This window comes from Sodiomyces alcalophilus (genome assembly GCF_042370955.1).
Source record: "Sodiomyces alcalophilus JCM 7366 unplaced genomic scaffold ACRALscaffold_1, whole genome shotgun sequence".
NCBI classification, from domain to species: Eukaryota; Fungi; Ascomycota; class Sordariomycetes; order Glomerellales; family Plectosphaerellaceae; genus Sodiomyces; species Sodiomyces alcalophilus.
Window position 1 is genome coordinate 1,928,384 of NW_027263532.1, and position 19,567 is coordinate 1,947,950.

A 19,567-nucleotide genomic window follows, 5' to 3' on the forward strand; every position below is an offset into this window, starting at 1 on the left:
CGTGTCAGAGAAGAGAGGCATCTGACGTCTGACGGGTTGATATTGGGCCGGCCGAGGAGACCCAGCATTTGCCTAATTAGGACAGTTGCCGTCTTTGGTGTCGTTCGTTCTTCGGTGTTGTGTGAGCGTTGGCGGCCCGGCGAACGGAATCCCGGCTCGGAGTAAACGGGGGGAGATATACATCTCTGAGGGAACAGAGTGACGGGTATAAAGAGATGGGCTCCTCGTCTTGTTTGCTTCCTCTTCTCGTCTTGGAAAAGTCTCTTCGATCTACCCCTATTTGTGTAATACCTCCCACCTTGCTCCAAGCTACGCAGTATCACCACCTACAGTCGGTCCATACCATACAATACACTGCTCCTTCGGCCTTCTATCTACACAATAAGACGATCATTACTCTATCTATATGTCTCACCTTCAATATTTCGCCTACCCCGACCATGGCGTCCGTCTTCAGGAGGCCATGCACTACAGCCAAGCCGTGCGTGTAGGAGACCGCATCGAATGCGCCGGGCAGTGTAAGTTTTCCTTTCCCCCTTTTATCCACCCTACCTTTCCTCCCCATCCCTTCAATCTATATATCTAAGCAAGTGAAAAGGCGGCTGGGATGCCAAGACGGGCAAGGTTCCCGAAGACCCCGAGCGGGAGATCGCCAACGCGTTCAAGAACGTGGACATCAACCTCAAGTCGGCGGGCGGAAAGGGCTGGTCGCAGGTGTACAAAGTGAGGCTCTACGTGACGGATCTCAGCGACGAGTTTATCGGCACGTTCCTCAAGTACTTGCGCGAGGCGGTGCCGGATCACAAGCCCATCCTGACGGGCGTCAAGGTGGCGAGCTTGTCGGGGCCGGATATGAGGTTGGAGGTGGAGGTTTCTGCGCATGTCCCGGAGACGAATGGCGTGTAAGCCTGTAAGGTCGGTCTGGTTCTGTTCTGTGGTTCTGTACAGCGATGTGTTTGATGAGTGGTCCTTGGGATACCTTCAATAGACATGGTTAATCGCTCGTATATGCCAGTGCCTCCATTCTTGCTGGATAATTACCATGATCTATGAATTATATGAGGTTTAGTGAGGCGTTAGTAGGATCTGGTGGCTGAGAAGTCGTCTCTGAAGATCATTATATCTCATATAAGTCAGGGGTTCAGGACTCATACTTGAGATGTTCAGATACCACGCTGTACAGCCTACTCGTACTTATCTAATACGGTGAAATAGGGATGAAGGGCGGAATAGAACAGATGAAGATGAGTCCGGCTCTGCGTCCATGTCGTCTTGGAAACGAGGAGTGGTGAGTGGACAAGACCGGAAAGGTAACAGGCAAGGAGAAGCTGACAGGGCTGCATGACAAGATCGATGGGGTCTTTCGTAGCCCCAGTCTCCTGGCGATAGGATTAGGGAGTGCAGGCCCTGGGCATGTTCTAAAACGGCTGCTACCTTGAAAGTCTACCTAATGGAACATTGGCCTGCTTAGGCCTTATGATCCCCCTCGTCTTGTCCTCCATGAGAAAAGAAAATAGGCCGAGATAAGACATCCCATTCATGTCCAAGACAGTAGACTTGCCACGTAGAGCTTTGAATTGGGATATATTTTGAACGTGTGTTGTATTTGTTATCATACAGGTGATGGGCCCATGGCATTGTCATTGTTCTTACTCTGTGTTCCAAGATATTCTCAATGTGTTCAAAGACAATGTCCGATGCCTTCTAAGAAAACAATTGGCTTATACGATGCACATTGGTACTGTCTTCTAACAAAGCCTATAAACATGATTGATGAGCAGCAACACTGGAAACTTCGTGAAGACGCCATCTCCTATAAAAGCGAGTCCATGGACGTCCCATATGCAGCATACATCAAAACTTCAACCGAGGATATAATTACCGACAGTTAAACTTACAATACCACGAACAGAGTTCTGACTCCCAGTTTGAACAGCAGAAGAGTAACGACATGGCATCCAGAACACCAACCCATGTCCAAGAGGCCATAACAGGGACCAGGAACGCCCTCCGAGAAGCCAACAGTTTCCAGGCCTTCAATCCAGACAACTTCCCCGTCATGGCCGCCATAAGGGCTGGTATCAAAGCCACAGCAGACTTCTTCCTCCGAGTCGACGAGCACACTCGTGGAGCACTGACCGACGAGGAGCTGATCTCTGTCCTGTCCCATTTGAGATCACTCGCGCGCGACCGCCGCATCATCCTACAGGACGCCTGCCGGCGTGGCAAAGCCATCCGCGTCTCTCTCCCTGACCTGGCACAGTTGAGGCTGCGCTACACGGTGGACGACTTCCGCGCCGGCCGTTCGTTTCATGATTACATCCGACATGTCAAGGTCTGGGTCAGGGGCGAATTGGCCGGGGACGAGTGTGTTAACCTCCCGAAGGAGGTACGAGATGATATCTTCTTCAACGTCCTGTTTGTGGGAATCAAGTACGAATTCATGTCATATTTTGAAGAAGCTCGGTCTAGATCTGAGCGACAGTCGCTTGAGGTGATGGAGGAGGCGTGGTGGAGGATGTTGAGAGACCGTGACTTTTTGGCACGGCTTGCTTCTTGTTGACACAGCTGGTCAGTGGCTGCAAGCATTGTGCTGGGCAAGTAAGGAGACTGACTGTCTTTATTAAGGGATGATTCCAGAAACTCATACTTTTACTCCTATTGATCCCTCCTTGTTCTTGGTTCAGAGGCATCTATGAATATACTATGGACATGGAGTTCCGAATCGCAATTTACTTACCCCTATTTAGTCTTCGATCTGACCGGGCCCCTGAGCCCCTGAATACATTGGCCCTACGCTCTATCCGTCCCGTGAACAATGTCTTGTGATTTCGTGCTCTGTCTTTATCCTGTATACAAACTCCCTGTCTAGGATGGGCCAGAAGTGTTCGACCATGATCAAAAGGGGCGGCGAGGAGTGATCTTTTCCCATGACTGAACTAAAATGCTCAAGTCTCCTCGGCACGAGATGGCGCATCAATGTTCATTAAAGTCATGACAACCCATAGACTGCATGGGAATAAGCGCGTCAAAGGGGGAATCAGGAGAATCCCTCGGCAGGCCACAACGCAGCTCATCACTCCATATCCTTCACCATCCAAATCGTTCCCGCCTCGCCGCCCCCTTCCCTCACTCGAAAGCCGACCTTCTCATAAAAAGGGACAACCTTGCCATTCTCCCCGGCCACTCCAATCCAAATCCCCTTCTTATACCCTCTCTCACGGTCTGCACCCCTCACACTCTCGACAAACGCCTCAACCAACTTCCTCCCCCACCCCCGTCCCTGCCACGGCTCAAGTAAATCAATATGCATCGTCGCGCCATACGCCCCCCAAAGCTCCTCTGTCCCCCGCAAGACCGCCACCTCGGCATCATACGCCATCTGCCTCAACGCAACCTCATTCACCTCCATCCCGCCCTCCGCCCCATCACCACCAGCCCTCGGCACCATCCACGGCGCTTTCTCCCCCCCTTCCACCTCCGGCCGCGGTCCGACCTCCCCGCCGCTCCGCCGTCCCAGCACCTCATCCACGTACCGCGCGTAGTTATCCGCCCGCGCAAAGGCCACCACGTCGGGACACCCGATGCAGTACCCCACCGCGCGCCCCGTCCCGTCGTCTAGCACGAGACACGTCGACGGAGAGAGGTGTGTGTACGGATGTGTCCAGATGTAGGGCGCCAGCCTCCGCGCGTGGGCGTTGTTGGACAGCGATGGGGGGAGCGTCTCGCGGCACTACCACGCACAAAGGGAAAGTGTCAGCTCGTCCGGAGGCACGCTATCCGTGAGATGAACATATGTCAGGACTGGAGGGACAGGATGTTACAATGTGCGCCGTGGCGTCAAAATCCTTGGTTTCGTAGGGCCGGATGAATGTCATTGTGATAGCCTCAGGACAGTGATGTTCTATCCAAGACCTTGTGCGTGCTGTGCGACCCAAGACCTTGATGACGGCCTGCTGAATTCGCCACGAGACGATATGGGGATCGGGCTACCTGTTGACGGTTTGACTCTGTTCAGATTACCTCGGCGTGGTTATATGACAACCTACGCAAGGAATGTGACGGGGATGATGAGAGATAGACCACACTGAAGGGGGGGAGTCTGGTTTATTACCCCATTTCCCGAGGTCATCCACACCCCATCGGCCATCGTCTCGGGAAACGGCCCGATATTTCCTCCTGTCAAGTTGTTCTGGAGCCAACATTGAACTCATCTTCGAGGGTCAAGCAGTAATCTAAACTGCAGACCGACCACTAGACTTAAACGGAGGCACTGCACTATAATCAGTAGAACCCTCTTGAACGACATAACATTGATGTCTTCTAGATTGCTTACACTTTCCCAGAACCGAGTGTTGCCAAATGTCTTATGCTTTTCTCCCTCCTTATGCAGATTGTTCGTAACAGAGCACGAGGGTATGTGCCGTAAGGTTGGTGGTATAATGATAAAGGTACAGGAAGGGAAAAAAAAAGGGGAAGGCAGAAGAGGAAGTGAAAGGGACAAAGAAAAAGGAAATGAAAGATAGAAATACCAAAGATATAAGCCAAGACCCCCGAAATAATCAATCCCAACAAAGTCCACTGTCCGAATATACCCTGCTAACTCCTGCCTGCACGAGCTAGACGCCAGGTCCGTATTGGGTACGATGTAAAAGTCCATCCCACTGGGGGCTTCCAGTACCACGTGCGTCGTGCGTTGTAATAAAAAGAATATAGGCGAATAAACGCGAGAAGAATAAACCAGAGACCGCCAAGACGCGACTCACCGATCGGAAAACGTTCTACTTGGTGCGAGATGTTGCCGACCACTCCTGGCTACCTCATGCCTCAAATCATGCCTCCCGGCATGCGCGGACTATTCACGGGTTGCGATGGCAAAGGGGGCGCTGCCACCCGAAGGCCGCCCCCGAATTGCGCCTGGCGAGCCTTCACGTTCATGGCGTTGGCCTCGCTGGGCGACTTGCGCAGTTTCCTCCGCTCACGTACCGGTGCGTCCTCGTCGCCATGGTGCGACAAAGCGCTGTTCCCGTTGGACTCCAACGGCGTGGCGTTGGAAAGACCTAAGCCTAGGCCTTGCTCGTCGGGACTCCGCGGGTTGGTGCCCGTCATGTTGCGTCTCCTGGGGTTGAGAGGGGGCAACGGTGGCGCGTGACCTGACGGCTCCCCCACCGCCGCATTCAAGACGGGGTTCGACGTAGCGTTTCCGAGGATGCCACTGCCCGACCGCGCCCGGTGTTGCTCCTCTGGGAGACTTACCGTCGGGACGCGCGACGTACTCGAAACGAAGGTCGGTTCCGAAATATCCCTCTTCCTGACAGTCCGCCGCATATGGTCGTCTACACGCTGCGCTGGGTTGCCGTGGACGTCCAGGTTAGGCGTCGGGGGCGCAGAGGGCCGGCGGGATGGTGGCCCAAGAGTACTCGGTGTGGCGGCACCCGAATGGGTCATGTACGGCGACGGCATCGGTGACGGCATGGGCGATGGCATAGGCGAAATTGGCGAAATGGGCGAGGCTTGTCCTGAATCATGCCCACGCGGCTGTAGCTGCCCTCTCAGATGCCCCGACACCGACCGATCGAAATGACCCGATGGGGGGCCGGGAAGGGGTCCAGACGGCGCCGGGCTGCTCGGAGGGTGTTGTCCAGGGTAATATCCAGGCGAGGGCATCATGGGAGACCGCCTAGCATCGGTGCCCTGCAACCCCGGCGATCGTGCCATGAGTCTTGGGTGCGGCGGAGCCCCCCCATTCGGAGACAGCCCGTCGTATGGTGCCGAAGGGTTGCGAAGTGCCGGTGGCCGGCTACGGGACCGACCGCCACCGCTATTCTCCGAGCCACTCCTATCGCGCTGCGTCCTAGACGACGGTCGCGACACGTTGCGCCTCGCTTCTTCGCTGGGGACTCGATACTGGTAGTTCATGGCCGATGGTGGTGGCCTTCGCTCGCGCGAAGGAGATCGTTGGGCCGAGCGTTGCTGCTCATAGACGGGAGGCGCCGGGGGTTGTCCTAGCGGTTGAGGAGGAGGAGGAGGCTGAGTTGGCGGTTGAGGAGGCTGCTGGGTTGGCGATTGAGCCGGAGAAGCGTCACGAGTTTCAGGAGCTTGGTCATCCCCTGCGGTAGGTTGCTGGTGACGTTGCTTGGTTTCTGCCTCCTTCAGTCTCTGGAGCTCCCTCCTCGCCTGCCGGAACGCCCGCAATCCTGCGTGCATCCCCTCCTTTTTCTCTTCCTCGATTTCCTGCCGCTCCCAGGCCCGTGAAGGCTCGGCAGGCTGCTCCGCTTGGTCGTGGGGAGTCTTGGTCTGGGGCTGGGTCTGGGTCTGGGGCGCGGGTTCAGCTGGGGCGCCCTCGGCCTCCTCGTACATCGGGGACAGCGGATCCCTCTGCAATTCGAAACTGGGCTCGTTGGGACTCGGCGAGCTGTTCATGGTGGCAGAGCCGATGCCGAGCATCTTCATCGCCTTTGGGGGCTGGTTGACTTCGCGGTCGCCGCCGCGGTCGACCAAAGAACTCCGGCTCGACTTGGGCCTCAGCATGTTGAGCGCGTTGGGCCGAGACGGGTGTCCCTGCCCTTCGCGGATTTCTTGCGGTTGCGGTGATACCGACCGGCTATCCGACTCCACGTAGGATGTCAATCGTTCGCGCACACGCCGGGCGCCATCGGCCAGGTGCCGTGCGAAATCGTCCTCTCTGTCGGCGTCACTACCCGCACCAGGCTGTGGTGTCACGGCAGGTGATGTTCTCGCCGACTCATCCAAGCCTTCCTGGATCGCCTTGAGTTTTGTTTCCAGATGGGATGGGTGTCCAGCAAAAGAGGCCTCTGCCTCGGATAGATGCGAATCGAAAGCGCGAGAGGGAACATCCCATTCGGCCTTGGCGTCCTGGGACATATAGCCGTCGTAATATGACCTAGTGGCATCCGAGGTAGGGAGGCCGTAGACCGAGGAGGCGTCACTATCAGACCGCATGTGTTGGCGGACCATGCCGCTCAGGCCAGTGGTGGGACCAAGGGTTGGCGAGTCCAAAGGAGAGCTGTGGTGGCTGGAGGGGTTGGCAGGAGGGTTCTCCGCAGCGGACGATGGCTCGTCCTGTGCGTCGGGGGCGTACGATGATAGTGGAGGTGGTTGAGACGGTTCCCGGAAAGCAGGATGATCCATATCGGAAGGGCGTGGGCGGTTAGAATGCAATGACGAGGACGTAGTATTTCGCGACATGGGCGGACGGCGGGGTTGGTCGTCACGTGGTGGATCTACAGCATGCGGCAGGGTACCAGAAGATGTGCTGGTCTCCTCCTCCGTGACAGTGGGTTCGGTGCGCACGGCGGAATCCGGCTTTTCGAGAGGTTGTCGATACGCCGACGACGAGGACCGTGACCGCACCGTGCCAGGATGGGAGGTTGTCGACTCGGCGCGGAAACGATTGGTGGGGGTCTCTCGTCCTTGCTGGAGCTGGATCTGCTTCTGGGCATACTTCGCCTCATCGTATGCATGAGTAGGCTTCTGGAAGATACCGAGGGCGGCGGTCTTTCGAAGGTCGCTGGACGGAACCAGGAGGGGGCTCGTCTCCTCGGTTTCGCTGACGGGGGGACTGAGGGGAGGAGCTTGGCCGGTCGGGTGGGGAGGCCTATTCTCGCTACCGCTGGGAACCCGGATGCCGAGGTCCATGGTTCCCAGCGACGAACCCGTGGCGGGTGGGCTCATGGAACGCATATTCGGAGTGCTAGTTTTGCCCAGCAAGACTTTCCTATCTCCGAAACGTTCGTTGAAGAGGTTGAGGTTGGTCGTCGGGGAGGGACCACTGGACAGCTCGGGCGTCCGGGTGCCGAGGTTGCGTGATCGGGACAGGGTGTCAATTCTGGACAGCGCGGACGACTGTTGTTCTTGTAGCTCGTTCATGAGGCCCGTCTCGTACAGGCGCCTCGTTCTGGTGACGCTTCGTTCCAATGCTGGAGTGCCTGCAGCCGAGTTGGAGGTTGTGGTGAATTGCCAGTCCTTGACGGAGGCTGTGGGCTGGGAGGTGACGGAGGTTGCTGCGGTGGAGTCCCGATTGGCCGAGGGAGTGGACGAGGTTGTCGAGTTGGTCTCGCGCTTCTTATAGTAGTCGAGGGGGTTGGGGGACTCGCTGCGAGGGGCCCCGGAGCCCAGAACCGGCTGCTCGTGCTGGTCATCCTGATGATCCTGGTCATGCAGTCCGGACTGTGCCAACTTGGCCTTCTCGGCTTGCTTCCACCGCTGAAAGGAGGAGAGAGCGACGTCGTCCTCGTAGAGAGCTTTGCCCCGCAGCATGCCATCGCCATTCTCTCGTGATGCTCCGGCCGGTATCTTGTAGATCCTTTGCCGGCCGCCAAACAAATTGTTCCCTTCGGTTGGTTTGGCCCGATCCATGATGCTCCCCGACGTCGAGCCGTCGGAGGAGTGAAAGGAATCTATGCGAGCATAAGGCGGCTTCGACCTGATTGATTCTACCTCGGCAATGTCCCCGAGGCCGAATCCCAGGTCCAACCTTGATTGGCGCTTGGGGAACAGGACGCTGTCGTCGCTAGCTTTCCCAATCTTGGTGGTCGGGTCATCCTGCTCCTTGAGCATGGAGAAGCGTGCCGAGAGGCCGGTCATGAGCAGACTTGTTCGGAAATCATCGTTGGATGGCAACGCCGTGCTGAGATCAATTTCCTTCCTGGGTTCCTCCTCTTGTGTCCTTTTACTTTTTCCGAACAGCCTGAAGGGCGCAGGGGATTCCGAGTCATGGGATGGACGGAAGGCCGAGTCGTCCTTGGCCTTCTTCTTCGTTCGGAAGCGGTTCATGGTGGTCGAGACGCAAGAGGCACGTTGCCCAAGCTGCTCGACGGCTGTGTGGACTGGAAAGAAGTCGACGATTCAGAGCAGGTGGGCGAGGTTGCTCAATCTTAATGTCGTCGAGGGGGTTCGTGACATCGGACACGCAGACGGAGATTCCAAGGACGCGAGGGCACTGGCGAATCGAATGGGCGGCCTGTGAATATGCGAGTCAGCTGGATATCGGGGTTGGAACGACAGAGGACTTCGAAGCCCGTTGTGAGCTCCAAGCAATCCCTTGCCAGTGTTTGGCGAACAGGCGGCTATTAATCTTGTCCCAGGGCTGCGAGTCAGAGACTCCAACCATGACCAATACAACTCTGATCCTTGACCAACGCGAATTTGGGGACATGGAAAAAGGGGGAAACGAACTTGAATGTGCTCTTGGGGTCCCTCGAGGGCACTTGGCAAAGGGGCCGGAAAACCGACAGGTTTCCCCTCTTTTCCTTTTGAGGTCAAGCAGTTGGGCCCCGACTATCGAAAGAGACGGACGAGTGGTATTGCCGAAAGATTGGACAAGAAAGAGTAAGAAAATGGTCGAAATGAAGATGCCGGCTCTTGTGTCGAGATAAAGGAGAGGCGCAAGGTCGAGGACGAAGTGAACGGAAAAAGTGTGGTGTCACACGGGGAGACCTAGTGATTCCTGCAGGATAGGCTGGCGACAGAAAAATGGTAGTCCTGGCCGAACTTGAGAAACCAAGATGGGGTCCCTGGACTTGGTTAAGCGAATGGATGGTCGAAGTCGGAATTGGGCGAGCAGACTCGTGGATGTATTGTCTCGAACGCGGCGTGGTAGGAACAAGGAACGGATTGGATTCGAGGTTGTTCTGTTCGTATTTGTTCAGGTCAAGGGGTAATTGGGTATTTCGACTTCAACGATAGGATGAAGAGAGCGTGCCTTGGTGAGGACGTCGCTAAGAATGGTAAAGTAAAAACGAAGTGGTGGGGGGTGAAAAAGGTAGCAAACGCAGGTTGCGATGCAGGCCACGAAACACGAAGGAAAAGGAAGAAAAGAGTGACACTCGTTCTCTGCCTCTCTCTCTCTCTCTTTTTTTTTTTTTTTTTTTTCTTTTCTTGCTTCCAGTTGAGCAATTCGGGCTGACCGGGTGGAAAGCGGAGATGGAACGAACGAATGGTGGGAGAGGAATGGAAGACGGAAGACGGAAGACGGCAGAGAAGACAGATGCCTGTCTGCCTGCCTGCTCGCATGGTGTGAGGTCAGGGATGGGAGCAAGAGTCTCTGGGTCGCTCCTTCCGTCCCAGTAGAGTACCAGGTAAGTACAACGCACCACTACTCGGTAGGTACAGGTAATTACAGGTGGGGTTATGCCTGAGCCTGGATAGCGGGACCGTTTACCCCTGAGATATTAGAGGGGCCTAGGGCAAATGGGCCAGGCACAGCCGAGAACAACTGCAGGTACCATCCGTTGTACCTGCGGGGACACCGTGACCTGAGACAGGGGTCGTGAATGACGACTGAGCGATGTCAAGTGAGAGCCAATCAAGACACTTTCCGTTGAGTATTAGGTAATCGACCATGATCTAAAAGAGCGTGGATACAGATGAAGGGGTCTGGGTATAGAGAAGTACAGTGTAGGTACTGTGCATTCCATACGTGTACAACGTACTACGTTGTATGTTATACGCCGCACATTGTGGGAAAGCTAGCTTCCAATGGCAAGTTTAAAGTCGTGATGTGATATTCAGACCTGAAAACGAAAGAAGTGAATTGGACGGGGACTGTGTGTATTAGCCGTGCCTCCTGCTCTCTCCCTCGTTTCGTTGTTTGCCTATTTGGGAGCTTCGAACCTGCTACGTTGTACGCCTTCGTAGCAGAGCCAGAACTGATTGGATATAGGATGTCCCCTTGTGGATGCTTCATTCCTCACCCCAACTGCGAGTTTGTAGTTTGTAACTTGATGCAATGTGAGATCCAAAGACATAGGAAGCACTGCATACGCAGCAACAGTGGCGTTTGATGGACACCTCTGTTCCTGCTCAAACCTCTCCGCCTTCCATGGATCTACGTTGTAGACACTCTTCAAACGAAAAGTGACAGCTTTTAGAACGGTTCCACGTCAACCTGAGCCGATCCTTGAAAGCCCCGCTGCTCCATCTCATGGCTAATAAACCAACGATACAACGTACTTCGTAGTGTCCATGACACTGGGGGCAGCCGTCATGCGGCTCACAACAACCTCCGCGGGTAGCCAGTCAATTGGTGACGGCTTAGGGCAGCCAGTTCTGATCATCATGCCCCAGCAGGTCAATGACGACATTGCTCTCGGTAGTTATCCCTCTGCCACAGTTCCCGTCGTGCTCCCCGCCCAAACGCCTCGTCCGTTCGTTGTTACGACGCATGGGTCATCCGTTTGCCCTCCTGTCGACTCACGACATGCCGGCCTGCGGGCTGCAGGAACCCGGTGTTTGTATCACGGGGCAAGAGAAACACAATCAAATAGCTCGGCGCGCTTGCGAGTCATTTCTCTACGAGCACTTCTCCATCTTTTGTTGACTTTCTTTATCTCCTGGCTCGCGGCCCAGCCTCCCTCCATCTATCAGAATGCGGGGTAGTCGAGTCAACGACATACCTACAACGTACTAAGAAACCGACGTTGGACTTTCGCCCACAAAATTATCTGATAACGGTGGTTCACCATTGGAAAGCCGATTCGAGGCCAGGTACTTGGCCTGGAGCCACAAGACCTGGAGCGGCCCGCAGCCTCGTCAATCAATGGTCCTCCCAATGACATGACTTTCCATCCCAACGTGACACGCTCTTTGTCCGGCCGTCACGCTTTGTTGCCGACTATCTCCTCTGGTGGTTGGGACGTCACGAGTCGTGGTGGGCGGACAAAGTCGTGGCACAAAGAGCCTAGGCGTCGGCTGAGCCACGCCCAGCTCGTTCCTGATCCAACTGTTTTCGTGGGTCAGTTACGAAGTAATCGGTTGGTGGCCCTTCGTGGTGTAGTACGATATCACCAAGTGCTACTCGGCGGACAACTGAGCACACAAGTGACCAACCCTCACAACCGACTTCGTACCGTATCAGTACCTTACTGAGATGTACATACTGTGCTGTACGTTATACACTACCACTGTCCATGACCACCCCTGCTATGAAACGGGCCAGTCGCGAAGTTCCGCCGCTAGTGGCCACCCTGTTCCTAGCGCTTTCCCCTTCTTGGTCAGGGACGAGCGCACCTGAAAACTGAAATCTACAATGTATGTATACAATGTACATACATACTACCCAGGTACTGTAGGACAATTCAACTTGACAAGGCCCCAAGGTACCGCGTCGTTGGGAAAAGCACTGCCCAAACAACAAGAATTTAGCCTCTGGTCTACCGCAGAATGCGTGTGCATTTCAACTAAGTATTTCGTCCATATTTGTCTGTAGATAGGTATGCACAGCTTAGGACGTATTCCATCCTATACCTTGTAATTGCACTGTCCTGTATACAATCGTCTCGTCTACGTTGTAGGCCGGAAGGTTCCAAGGTACCGGGCCTCATGCTCATGACCCCTGCAATCTCTCACCCTCTTATCACCGGGTAGAGACCCAAGATCTTCCGATATGAGGATGGACAGGTATTTTCCTTAGCGTCGACGCTGGTTTGTCTGTTTTGTTTCTTTTTCATCTTCTTTCTTTCTCTAATAAAATACGATATACAACGTACGAATATTATACCGTATGTTCTTCCCATTTTCCCGTCCAAATCGAGGCCAAAGCAAGCAGAAGATCCAGCACCAGATCTGGCACTAGACGACAAAGTATCAGATGGTCCGCCCTAGCTCGTATCGAGAATACACAATGCGTTGTAAGCCTGTTTAACAGAGATTAAGAGCGGGAACAGTCAAGAACTAGTGTACGTTGTACAATGTAATGATAAGACACATCCGACAATAGTAAGGTAGGTTGTTGTAAAACAAGCAAGGTCGATGATACCATCGAGAACAAACAAAAGGAATGCCATACGCTATTAGACTCGTCCGTGATGCCTAGGGGTCTGTATAGAGTAAGTAATTGATTCCTTAGCACGCCAAAAGGAAAAAGAAAAAAAAATTAGAAGCATACAACGTACAGCATTGCAGAACAAATCTGTCAGCCAGCACGAGGTGCAAGATTTCAAACAGTATAACCTTGCGAGGCCACGCTCTGGTGAGAATTTGCAGGCGGACCGGCCCACGCCTCATCTCGCTTCAGAAAAACGAAGCGTTCTGCAAAATGCGAAATGTCCCACTGGCCTCCAACCCCTGTAGGGTCCCGCTCACTCGTGAATTCCAGCCCAACGATTTTACCCCAAAGGCGGCATGGGGGCCGACGTTGAAAAAAACTAACTTTATCCCTTACATCGGCCCCGGTTATGATCAGCAAGATCCTGTCAAGATGACAACATGATTCGTATGGACTTTTGAGAAACTTCCAAGATTCCAAGAGCCCACACCTTTACAACGTACTAGCAAAAAGGCTTGATACCTACGCGAACTGCAACCTCTGCCGGCTCACGTTGCCTTGTAATTACGGGACGATGCATGCAGGGACAGGTACATAACGTGCTTCGCATCGTTGTACGTTGTAATAAGTGCCTCGGCCCTGGTACAACACGTGGTGTATGTACAACGTAGTTGGGGTCAACCCTATTGCGAGCGACATAGCTATCAGTTTCCTTTCTAATAGACCTTTCTCGTCCGGTTCGCTGGTACTATGGCATTTCGTGGCTCCTTCGACTGTCTTAGAGGCGCAAAGTTGTTACACTTTGGCTGTGTGTGGCTTGTGCCGGATCTTACCGTTGAACAGGGGCGGTGCTTACAACGCACAACGGTTCGTCAGTGTGGTCAGTCGCCACGCCATCTCTGCAGACAAAGGCGCGTCGTCTGTCGCCAATGTTTACTTGACTTCCAAGACACAAAAGACTGGAACGCGTGAGATCTGCGATTGCGGAGGCGGGGTAAAACGCTACGAACCAGAGCCCACATGTTTGAGCGACGGCGTCTCCCTTGTGTACGTTGTATTGTTTCAGTGGCTTCAAGTCGTGACAGCGCCAATCACCAACACTTCGTCTGCCTATCGTGGCTAGAACGGTCGAGAGTGTTTGTCGCCTTGGGAGGCTTTCGTGGGGTTTCCGCATCTTCTTCGTTTTACGAGAAGAAATGCGAGGCCGATGAGGCAGACAGTCATGGGAGTTGAGATTACAACGTAGATGTCCTCGACGTGACTAGGGGTTCACGGCGAATGGCAGCGTACATACGCCTCCATGCATTTCCTTGCCCTCCTCCTTATAGCCTCCTTCACATGATATGACAACGCCTTTATCGGGAAGGAGAAGGATCCTCCAGGGCTTGGGTAGCCAGCGAATTGTTTCCCCGTGGCGTTCACCGCTCCTTCCGGCCACACCCGATTGGCTTCCGGATGAAGTTTAGACGAGACCTCCCTCGGAGTGTCTTCGTGTTCACTGTTTGCTTTGCGGGGGTTGCTTGGTATTACCATTCCTGTCCTCCATACGCCTTCCGATAATAGGATCCAACCAGGAAGAGGAAGAGGCAACGCTAAGAACGGTCAGTTGACCCCCAAGGCCGTTGGATGAGTCAGCAACGTCGATTGGAGTCACCGGGGCCACCGTTCACCGAGATTGGGGTTCCCCGCACTGTACGGTGTATCAGCAGCGGGGGCCATGCAGCTGTACTTATCGCTATCGCCTACCTATCACAGACCTCCGCCTTGACACTCGGACCACCTGTCTCTGCTTCCGCTTCCAACCTCCCACAACACCTCGAGACTCCAACTACTCCTATCGTACATCTTCACCTCTCCTCTCATCTACCATCTCGTTGGATCTCGGTGTGTAACACTGTAGGCGCTGTGTCGTCTCAACGCTTGTATTCGATGCCCAATTCATCCAAGGATTCGAGGCTCTGACAGCAGGCTTCTGCCACCTCCCGGTCTCATCACCACAGTCATCTCATCCACGCCCGTTTACCAACTCTTCAGTCAGTCGGCTTTGTCTCCTCGTCTCATCGCTTTACTATTTTATTATCTCATCCAACCTCTCGCCCCATGGAAGAAACTCATCGTCCGAAACAGGCTGCCTGCCTCGTTTGTCGCAAGAGCAAGATCAAATGCGACTGGTCGAACGACAAGAATAAGTGCAAGAGGTGCATTCAACTAGACTCGGAGTGCATCCGCCCAGTATTTCATGCTGGAAGACAAAAAGGCATCAAAAAGTGAGGCCGCCCGTCGACCCGAGTCGAGGTTTTGCCTTAGTTGAGCCCATGCCCCTTCTCACATGGTAGCTAACTTGGGAGGCCAGCAAACGAAAAGGTCTGGACAAGGCCCTCTTTCAGATCGAACAGGCTCTCAAAAGGGTCAAGTCGGGAGATCAATCTGCCGAGGACACCAGAGTTATCGGCGACTTGCAGCATCTACTGGGAGATGCCGTAAAGTCCCCGTCGGCTGGTCCACCCAATGCGCATCATACGGTTAGTAGCTCCCGGCAACCGTCCTCCTCCGTTGCCCATAACGCCATCTCGTCGGACGAAGAGGAAGAGGACGAGACGGACGGCTCCCCCGACACCCTTCCTTATATCGCCCACCGTCGCGAAGGCAGCCTCACGGTCGACGACGCGGAGAACCCCCTGCAGCTTCTTGCCCGGGCTTCCAATCTGCAGCTATCGCCGACCCCTGGTGCCGCTGGCAGTTCTCCGGGACAGCCAATCCGCCCTGGTCGTAGAAAGCAAAACCCGGGCCACGGCAACGACGGCGACGACGACAATGACAACTCGGAAATTCAGTCCTTCTTCACGGGCGTGCGGGTGAACCTCGATGTCGGCCAAGACATTGATCCCATCGACATGGGCCTGGTCACCGAGGCAGAGGCGGAGGAGTTGTTTGATTACTTCCACCAGCACCTCGCCCATACGCGATGGGGCCTCGACCCCAAGCTCTACACGGTGCCTTTCACCCGCGCACGCTCCGCCTTCCTCTTCACCTCCATCATGGCAGCCTCGGCTCTCTTCCGGCCACCGGACGCCGCCATTTCCAAGAGGCTATCGGCGCACGCAAAGAACCTGGCCCACAGGGTGGTGATACGACGGCACAAGTCTGTGGAGATTGTGCTCGCTTTCATGGTGAACATTCCCTGGATGTTCCCTGGCCTCCACAGCACCGACGACGAGACGCCGTGGTATGTCTCCATGGCCACCACCATCGCCATCGACCTCTCCGTCCACAAACTTCTGGTACCGGCCGACAGGCTGAGCTCGGCCGCCGCCGCCGCCCGTGGGGACTGCGTTGATCCGCGGACCGCCATGGCCATGGACGGGTTCGGCCATGTCGATCCGGCGTCGGAGCTGGGGCGGAGGATGCTGCGGCGGAGGGAACGGTGCTGGATCGCCCTGTTCGTGCTGGAGCGCGGCATGTCCCTGGCCCGCGGGCGCAGCTTTACCGTTCCCATGACGCGATCCCTGCGGGACTGCGACCAGTGGCACCGATCCGACCTGGCCGATTCCCAGGACGGTCATCTGGTCTCCATCGCGGTGCTGAGGCGGGATCTGGACAGCGTCTTCGCCACGGTCCGCGCCATGTGCGACGGGTCGCAGAACGACTTTTCCGACAGCACGCTCATTACCGACTCGATCCAGGGGACCATCGAGAGGTTCTTCGACCAGTGGCACACCGACTGGGGCCTGTCCATCGGATCCGGGCCGGAGCGGCAGCTGCCCCCCTACGTCGACATTCTCGTCACGCACACGAGGCTGTCCATCTACAGCGGCGTCATCAACCACCCCACGGCGCCGATCCAGGTGAGGCAGTTCTTCCGGACCGCGGGCATGTCGTCGGCTCTCACGGTGCTGCGCGTCGCCGTGCAGGGGGAACCGGCGCTGCAATCCATGCCCAACAACACGGCCATCATGATCACGTTCGCGGCCTGCTTCGCGCTGACCATCAGCGCCTACGCCAGCGGGAGCTCCAACCTGGCGCCGAGCGTCAGGAGCCTGATCGAAGAGGCCGCGGGCGTGCTCGAGCGCGTCGGAAACACCACGCCACACCGGAACGGGCTTTCGTCGCTATACGGGCGATACCTACGCGTCATTGTGAGGAAAGCGGCCGCCACCGCCGCGGCAGAGGGGTATCCGGTGGCCACGCCGCATCCGGCGCCCATGGCGATCGATGCGATGCACGGTGACAATCACGCGAGTACCAACGATAACAACACCAACAGCCACGGCCCATTCGGCTTCACGGGGTTGGCAGCCTCGAGCCTCCCTGACGTTGGGGCCGATTATGTCGACCCGTCCGTCCAGCCGCAACCCCCTATCTGGCCGCAACCATTACCTTTCTCGACCATGTCAGACGAGCAGATTGTCGAGATTCTTAACCAGCCTCACAACGCGTTCGATCTGGCAGGCGCGAGCCTGTCGTGGGAAGACATGAACAATTTCGAGGGCCTGAGCTGGCCCAACATGCCGGGATTCAGTTTCTGATCAGGACAGGGCGCTACGTCGTGGGGAATGGCAGGTTTCTTGCACATCAACCAGTTATTTATTGCGGCCTTTCTACGGAATGCCATGACACAAGGGGAAACGGAGGGAACAGAAGAGCTCAGACTCTGATGGTTTCCTTTGGCACCGCAAAAGTACACTGGGACAGTTTGCGGAGTTGTTCCATAAAGACAAAGGTCAAGACCGTGTGCGGCCTGTTTGTGTCAGCACTCATCCGAACGGACTCGCTGGGAATGAAAAGGAAGAAGGGGGTGGTTGTCTCTTACGTCAACCTGAGCCAGGCAGGCGTCCAACCCTTCATGAGAAACCGGGGACCCTCTTCCCTGAGGCTTGTCCGGATGATTTGGATAATCGACTTGCGGACATTGCCATGCGTCAGGGAGGCAAATCCTCAGAGATAGGGGAACAGGAGACAACTCACACTCCGACTTCCGGGTGCTGCAGCGGCACTTTGGATCCTGCTCTTGAGTACATCGGCTGGGGCGCATATGGTGGTGGCGACGGTCCCGGCGACAAGGGACGAGAGGAAGTGTGTCCACACATCGTCTTTTTGACCTGCTCCGGAGACAAGGTACTGCTTTGCTGCAGAGTACCTATAGATCGTTTCCTTCTTTAGCCCATTGGCTTTTGTTGTCTGCCAACAGGTCAGGGGTCGGAGGATGAACGAAACTCACGGAGCAATCTGGCCGACATCTACACCAAGTTAGATACCGATTGCCTTCGTCCTCGATAGCACGACATGCCTGCGAAAGAAGGAAAACGGGAAGAGGAACAAGGGCGAGGGCGAAGGCACTCACTCATCAAAACGCTCCGCACGACATTGGCCGATATCCCCCTCGCAAAGGCAGACACCCCCTCGTCCCTCCCGACGCGGTACAGCCCGACAAGGGCATTTGGGTAGGCGAACCTCTCGGCGAGCGGTTTCGCCCCGTCGGCACACATTCTTACGAGGACGACCTCGGTCGGGTTTCCCACGAGGCCGGCCATGCCGCCTGCCACACCGGCGCAGGCGACGGTCCAGGCCGTGGAAAGCTGGTCTTGGCCGGTGTGGTGTCTCGCCTTCTGGGCTACGATGGTGTAGAGACCGAAGCGGGCAGTGGAGTATGTCGATTGTCGGAGAATGGAAGCAGAGAGGCCGGACCATAGCGATGGGATTCCTAGGGCGCAAGGAGACGGTGAGCGGGCGTGTTGCGGGTGGGCATGGGGAGGTGGAGCAGTGGGACGGACCGTCTCGGGCTGCGAAACGGTACATGGCCCTGAACATGGAGTCTCTGGACTTGAGAACCTGCATGCGACTTGTGTGTGTGCGGCGTGGTCGCGACTTGTGAGCTATGACATGGACATGACGGGAAGATTAGCGGAAACGGGACGTACTACTTCGTTTGGTCTATTGGGTGCGCTGGGCGTATGTCAACACGGGCTTGTCTTGAGGATAGAGAGGCAGGGATGGACTTGGGAAAATTCTTACTGAAGCACACCGATATCGAGGCGGCGGCGCCTCTAGTTGGGGATGGTCATGGTTAGCGGTGCCACGATGGTCATCTTCACTGCAAATAGGAGGTGCCAAGACTTGAGACAAAGGAGAGCAGTTGAAAGAAAATCCAAGGCAACTTACCCGAGCCAGAAAGGCTCGTTGGACTTTGGCTTGGAGGACATGGTCACCTGGGTGCCGTAGGGTCGACAGGGGTTGGAGATGGGAGATGGAAGATGGGAGCAGAAAGGCGGAAATGCTATAAGGAAGCGCTGGAAATAGGAAACTACGAGCTTCGCTTTACATGCACGAGAACACGAGTCTACTAAAGGACGAACAAAGATGAGGAATCCAGAGGAATATGGAGTTCTACGGAACGGAGGGCAAATTTGTCGAGCGCAGAGGGAGGCATAGGTAAGTTGAGCCCTCTCGTCAAGTCGTCCACTGCGTCTTCGTTCTTGGGGTGATTCTCGGATCCCAAAAGCAATCGCCGATAATAAAGGGGTAGAAGTTGGTGATGGTCGGAATCCAGAATTGAGGGCCGCTGTCATCCTGCACCCCACAGTGCCCCTCAGACAACCCCGCAGTGGGGTATTTGTGGGTTGGGGTTTTGGTGCGGGCCCCAATTGCATCATAGGTACATGTTCGGAGGCCAGTTTTCGGCTCCGACCGCTCCCTCGGCTGTGATCGGGCGTAACTGTTCCGTTATCCGATGCCATGTTGAATTTCATCTTGGCGACAACACCATCAACGACGTTCGACGTT

General features: G+C 55.5%; 6 protein-coding genes across 6 annotated transcripts; 4 read left to right on the forward strand and 2 right to left on the reverse strand.

Annotated features, from left to right (window-relative positions):
• Positions 1-406: 406 nt before the first annotated feature.
• ACRALDRAFT_1026717 (uncharacterized protein) lies at positions 407-906 on the forward strand (the record flags this gene model as incomplete). The annotated part of the gene is made up of 2 exons (XM_071014801.1): positions 407-518; positions 599-906. The coding sequence occupies 2 exons, from the start codon at positions 407-409 to the stop codon at positions 904-906; spliced, it is 420 nt and encodes a 139-aa protein (XP_070878937.1).
• A 1,045-nt stretch (positions 907-1,951) lies between these two features.
• On the forward strand, positions 1,952-2,478 carry ACRALDRAFT_2024013 (uncharacterized protein; the record flags this gene model as incomplete). The annotated part of the gene is made up of 2 exons (XM_071020182.1): positions 1,952-2,389; positions 2,473-2,478. 2 exons carry the CDS (start codon positions 1,952-1,954, stop codon positions 2,476-2,478), a joined length of 444 nt encoding a protein of 147 aa, XP_070878938.1.
• Positions 2,479-2,869: 391 nt separating this feature from the next.
• ACRALDRAFT_1060106 (uncharacterized protein) lies at positions 2,870-4,165 on the forward strand. The gene has a single exon (XM_071016181.1). It carries the CDS (start codon positions 3,308-3,310, stop codon positions 3,620-3,622), a length of 315 nt encoding a protein of 104 aa, XP_070878939.1. The 5' UTR covers positions 2,870-3,307; the 3' UTR covers positions 3,623-4,165.
• Positions 4,166-4,827: 662 nt separating this feature from the next.
• On the reverse strand, positions 4,828-8,796 carry ACRALDRAFT_1067397 (uncharacterized protein; the record flags this gene model as incomplete). Its single annotated transcript, XM_071017443.1, has 1 exon — positions 4,828-8,796. The coding sequence occupies one exon, from the start codon at positions 8,794-8,796 to the stop codon at positions 4,828-4,830; it is 3,969 nt and encodes a 1,322-aa protein (XP_070878940.1).
• A 6,091-nt stretch (positions 8,797-14,887) lies between these two features.
• Positions 14,888-17,472, forward strand: ACRALDRAFT_1038926 (uncharacterized protein; the record flags this gene model as incomplete). The annotated part of the gene is made up of 3 exons (XM_071015114.1): positions 14,888-14,930; positions 15,000-15,054; positions 15,141-17,472. The coding sequence occupies 3 exons, from the start codon at positions 14,888-14,890 to the stop codon at positions 17,311-17,313; spliced, it is 2,271 nt and encodes a 756-aa protein (XP_070878941.1). The 3' UTR covers positions 17,314-17,472.
• Positions 17,432-18,830, reverse strand: ACRALDRAFT_2092796 (uncharacterized protein; the record flags this gene model as incomplete). Its single annotated transcript, XM_071022605.1, has 7 exons — positions 17,432-17,525; positions 17,598-17,686; positions 17,753-17,955; positions 18,093-18,488; positions 18,559-18,626; positions 18,706-18,730; positions 18,800-18,830. Coding segments are annotated over 7 exons (906 nt in total), but the record flags the coding sequence as incomplete, so codon positions are not given.
• Between the last annotated feature and the right edge of the window lie 737 nt (positions 18,831-19,567).